Source organism: Nerophis ophidion, linkage group LG06 (genome assembly GCF_033978795.1).
Source record: "Nerophis ophidion isolate RoL-2023_Sa linkage group LG06, RoL_Noph_v1.0, whole genome shotgun sequence".
NCBI classification, from domain to species: Eukaryota; Metazoa; Chordata; class Actinopteri; order Syngnathiformes; family Syngnathidae; genus Nerophis; species Nerophis ophidion.
Window position 1 is genome coordinate 79,209,828 of NC_084616.1, and position 4,844 is coordinate 79,214,671.

The 4,844-nt window shown below is 47.7% G+C and overlaps 1 protein-coding gene across 2 annotated transcripts in view; it reads left to right on the forward strand.

Moving 5' to 3' along the window:
• The first annotated feature begins 1,661 nt into the window (after nucleotides 1–1,661).
• Nucleotides 1,662–4,844, forward strand: part of klf15 (Kruppel like factor 15) — a 32,875-nt gene continuing 29,692 nt past the window's right edge. The window contains exons 1-3 of one of the 2 annotated variants that reach the window (XM_061904931.1): nucleotides 1,662–1,808; nucleotides 2,435–2,613; nucleotides 2,888–4,286. In XM_061904931.1, the coding sequence (XP_061760915.1) occupies nucleotides 2,974–4,286 (1,313 nt within the window). In that variant the 5' untranslated portion in view covers nucleotides 1,662–1,808; nucleotides 2,435–2,613; nucleotides 2,888–2,973. The remainder of the gene's footprint in view (nucleotides 1,809–2,434; nucleotides 2,614–2,887; nucleotides 4,287–4,844) is intronic. The other variant, XM_061904930.1, reaches the window with a different exon arrangement.

Here is a 4,844-nt window from a genome sequence, read left to right on the forward strand (position 1 = left end):
GGCTCTCCTCCTCCTTCCTCGATCCATCGTCCTTCTCCCCTTTTATACGTCATGAGGAGATAAGTTAATTGTGTCCCGGTGTGCGAGCCACGCACCTGATCTCGCTCGTAGCGTCGCCCCCAGCACGCCCCGCCTCTCCGCTCGGTCGTCATCTCCGCCTCCTCGCCGCCATCTTGGGCCGGGCTCCAGCGTGCCCTGCTGCTCCGTCGGACCGTCGGCTCTGCCTCTCCACTATTACCAATGTTGCATTATCGTTATCAAATCAGTTGTGAAATGACCTTGTATCAAGGCACCACTAAAATTATGTAATACAAGTATGTTTTGTTATGATATCGTATCGGATTAATAACGATATTGGCCAATGGTCAAAGTTGCATTATCTTTATCATATTGGAAGTGGGAAAAGTTGAATCAGAACACCCGTAGAAATAAGTAATAAAAGTATGAATGTTTTCGTGTTGATATAGCAAAGGATCGATATCAGAATCGCCCAATAGTCAAGGTTAAAATATATGTATCAGCGGTGAAAAACTTGTATCCTGACACCTGTACTGTAGCTAAATGGACCAATTGTGTTTTGTACAACCGGGCAATTCATGTCAGGATGGTGCATCTTGGCTTTTGGTGTGACCTCAGGTTGCAGAGACTGTAGGTGAAGTGCCGATAGGTAGGCCATTTATTTAGGTACCAGGTAGAAGAAAGTATGGGGTAGGCAGTCCTTTTGCAATTGCTTTGTTGTGGTTTGAAATGATTTGTTGTATGTTATTCATACAGCTGTAGCTCAATTTAATGTTGTTCTTGTTGAATATTTTTCTTAGGGTGTTGCCTTTGGGGAAGTGTTTGTCGATCAGAGTGAGGAACTTGTGGCCGATATTGGTTGAGACGTTTTTGCTGAATGGAGGGTTGTACCAGATGATGTTGTTTGTATATAATTAAAAAAAAAAATTTGTTTTGTTTTCTGTTCTTTTTTGGTTGGTTTCCTGGCGTGGGTTCATAGGTGAGGGTGAAGTTGTATCTCCTGATGATTTAGGGAACCCCTCATGAAACACTTCTGTAGAGATGAAGTAGTCTTGTGATTTTTCCCACACCTACATATTGCGCTCTACCACGGTATCGAGGACTATTCTCTGGATAATCCAATCAAGACATATATATATGTATATATATATCTTTATATATTTATATATAAATATATATCCCAGACGTTTATTGAGTGTTGTAAAAAGAAAAGGTGATGTAACACAGTGATGAACATGCCCTTTCCCAACTACGTTTGTATGTGCTCTAATCACTCTATCACAAAAAAATACGAGTTGTAGAAATGACTGGAAACTCAAGACAGCTATGACATGATGTCCTTCACAAGTGTATGTCAACCTGTGACCGCGACTGTACGTCTACTCGCATGAATGGAGACGGACGGAAAAAAACAACAACAAGTGTGACGTAGACGTGTTTTTGCGCTCCTCTCCATTGAGGCCCGCTCCCTCACTGCGGCCTCCCTCTTTCTTTCCCCACAGCCAATCGCCAGCCGGCGAGCAGGCGAGCCTTCATAAGCCGAGCCCACAAACAACCACGGGGCCATCACGTGACTCAACTGCCAGCCCCTCTGAGAAAGTGTGTGTGAGAGAGAGAGAGAGGGAGTAATGTGCTATGCACTCACACACACACACATGCACATACACACACACACACACACACACCCCGCCGATCTCAGCATTACACACACACACAGGAAGACTTGGAAGGGAAGAAGCACACTGCAGTCAGCAGAGGGGAAAAGCTTTTTATTCTTCACAAACACACAGGTAAGAAAACACACACACACACATTTACGCACACACACACACACACACACACACACAGACACACACACACACACACACACACACACACACACGTGGTGCACTGCACACATTGCAGAACGAGACGCAAATCCTGCAAAGGTTGCAACTTTTTGCCAGACGCATTCCAGGTCTTGGAATTGCGCTGGGGTATGATATCGTTCAGCGTTATGGATCGATGTTGTTTCCCCTCCACGGTGCATCCTAAACATGTGCATGCATCGGACTGTACCTTCCAGCAGCGCCGAGGTTACTATAGGGCAAGTTACCCAACACTCAGCCAAGCCACTCGTGTTGCATGAACTACCCGCATGAACTTGAAAAACCCAAACCCCCGTTGGAAAACTCCAAGTAAATACGTTCAATTTTGCGGGGTGTAATACTAGAAAATGTCTATTATTTACTTGTGCAGTGCCTGAAACGCAGTTCCAACTTGCGCCACCAGAGGGCGCACAATGACGATTGCCCGCCCCCTGCTTTCTGTGTTTTACTGCCTCAAATTGGCCCGCCGTAAACGTGTCATTGTTCTTATTTGAGATGGTGTGAATATTTGACGGGTCAACTTGAGTCTTGTTTATGTTTCACTGCAGGTTGGGTCGCTTTCGTTCCGTCCCCTTAAACCATGTGGCTTGGTCGCACATAGCATCTGGAGAGAGAGCGAGAGAGAGAGAGAGAGAGAGAGAGAGAGAGAGAGAGAGAGAGAGAGAGAGAGAGAGAGAGAGAGAAAGAGAGGAAGGGGGGAAAAATGGGGAACCCCTGATTCCATATGGTCAGTGAACGCCACACCAGCTGCCACACACACACACACGGAGCTAAGACTGAGGTTTCTTTATACACTTTTATTCAAAGAGACTTCTGGGCGGCAGAGGTCCAAACAGTCGCTCACTCAGTCGGCCCAAGCTTACACATTTCTGAGAAAAAAGCTTGCTGGACTTTTGTAGAACATTAACCTCAAAGAGAAAATAGTCTTTACTTGTCAACATGTTGTTTTCTTTTTTCCTCCTGAATTCCCGTAACCGCCGACTGTTTTTGCTCCGCCGCAGGTTTTTCCGTTATTAATATTTAGCCAAGTCCTCCAGAGTTGATTTTGAGAGCAGAGCAGAGTCCACCTGCCATCCATCCCACAGGAATGGTGGACCACTTGCCAATTGGTGAGGAGTCCTTCCTGTACTACAATGGCGGTGGGCGCTTGTCGCCGGGCGTGGTGGTGACAGACGCAAGCGTCTACCGGCCCCTTCACCCGTACCGAGAGGTGTCGTCGTCATCACCGGGGCTCTCCGAGGATGAACTCAGCATGTCCTCGAGTCCCCGGTCGTCGCTGTGCTCCAGCCCGGAGTCGTCGTCCTCCTCGCCAGAATCCCACACCCACGCCGGCTCATCGGGCGGCGAGAGTCAAGACAGCCTGCTGGATCTCCTCCTCTCGCAGGGCATGAGCGCCTCCACCGGCTCGCTATCCTTACCGCCTTCGTCCTCGCCCGCCGCCCCACTTTTGCCGATGGGCCTGGCTTGGGAGTCCAAGAGGACCCACAGGATGGGTCTCCTTCAGCATCAAGCCAAAGAGGACTATTGCGAGTTCCCGGTTTTCCTGGACGAGCTGCAGGATCCGTCGGCGCTCCTCTTCCAGCCCACCCTGGAGGAGATCGAAGAGTTCCTGGAGGAGAACATGATGGCGGCCATGGAGAAGGAGGACGAGGGGAGCGACGAGGCCATGTCGTCGACGACGGAGGACTCGGAGGCCGAAAGCACAAAGACGATACCGAGGGAGGTGTTGCAGAACTCGGATCAGACTGTACCTGTAGCGCTTTCGCCGCTGTCCTCTTACCGAGGGACCAAACTAACGCGACATGCGGCCAACGTGGACCTAACAGTTGATGCTGGCTGCAGCGGTGGCGAAGGGATCAAGCAGGAAGACTGTGGATCTCCATCAGCGTCCAGAGAAGGCGCCGGCGCCGCCTCCAGTGCGCCAGTCATCCTGCAGATCCAGCCTATTCAGATCAAACAAGAGGCTCAAGCCAGCGCCGTCTCGGACCCTCGCACCCAGGAAGCTCACCCCCAGAAGGGTGCTTCGGATATCAAGATCGCCCAACTCCTGGTCAACATCCAGGGCCAAACCTTTGCCTTGGTACCTCAGCTGCTTTCCCCGGCGAACATTGCCTCGGTCAGCAAGACGTCCTCCAAGTTTGTACGGATCGCGCCGGTGCCCATCGCCGCCAAACCCACAGGGCTCGGGGACGGCGGGTTGGGCGGCGGGGCGGCCCCCGGGGTCCTCAGCGGTGGTCAGAGATACCAGAAGAGCGCCGTGGCAGACCTTATAAAAATGCACAAGTGCTCTTTTCCGGGCTGTAACAAGATGTACACCAAAAGCAGTCACCTGAAAGCCCACCTGAGGAGGCACACCGGGGAGAAGCCTTTCGCCTGCACGTGGCCCGGCTGTGGATGGAGGTGAGCAAAGTCACTTCCTTATTATTATCATGTTCATTGGGGCTCCAGTAGGGGGACGGGAGCTTAAGTTCTGGTCCTGGAGGTACTTTAAATGTTCACTGGTTCAGGGCCCAAGCTGGCGTCGAGATCGCAGTACAGTACATCAAATATTTTTCTTCCAAAACTTCATTAATTATAACGACACAAACAATAACGATAGTTTCGAAGTGTGTAGTGTGCCAAAAAGTACAACGTGTGGAAATAAATATTCGTAGTAATAATTAAATGCTTATTCAGATATACGTGTATTTATATTTATGTTGTGTACACAGTGCAGAGTCAACTTTAATATACAATATACTAAGATAATAAAACATATTAACGGTTTATTGTGTTTATATATATATATATATATATATATATATATATATATATATATATATATATATACACTGTATAAACTCAAACTCATATATATATGTATATCTATCTATATATATATGTATCTATATATATATATATATATATATATATATATATATATATATATATATATATATATATATATATATATATATA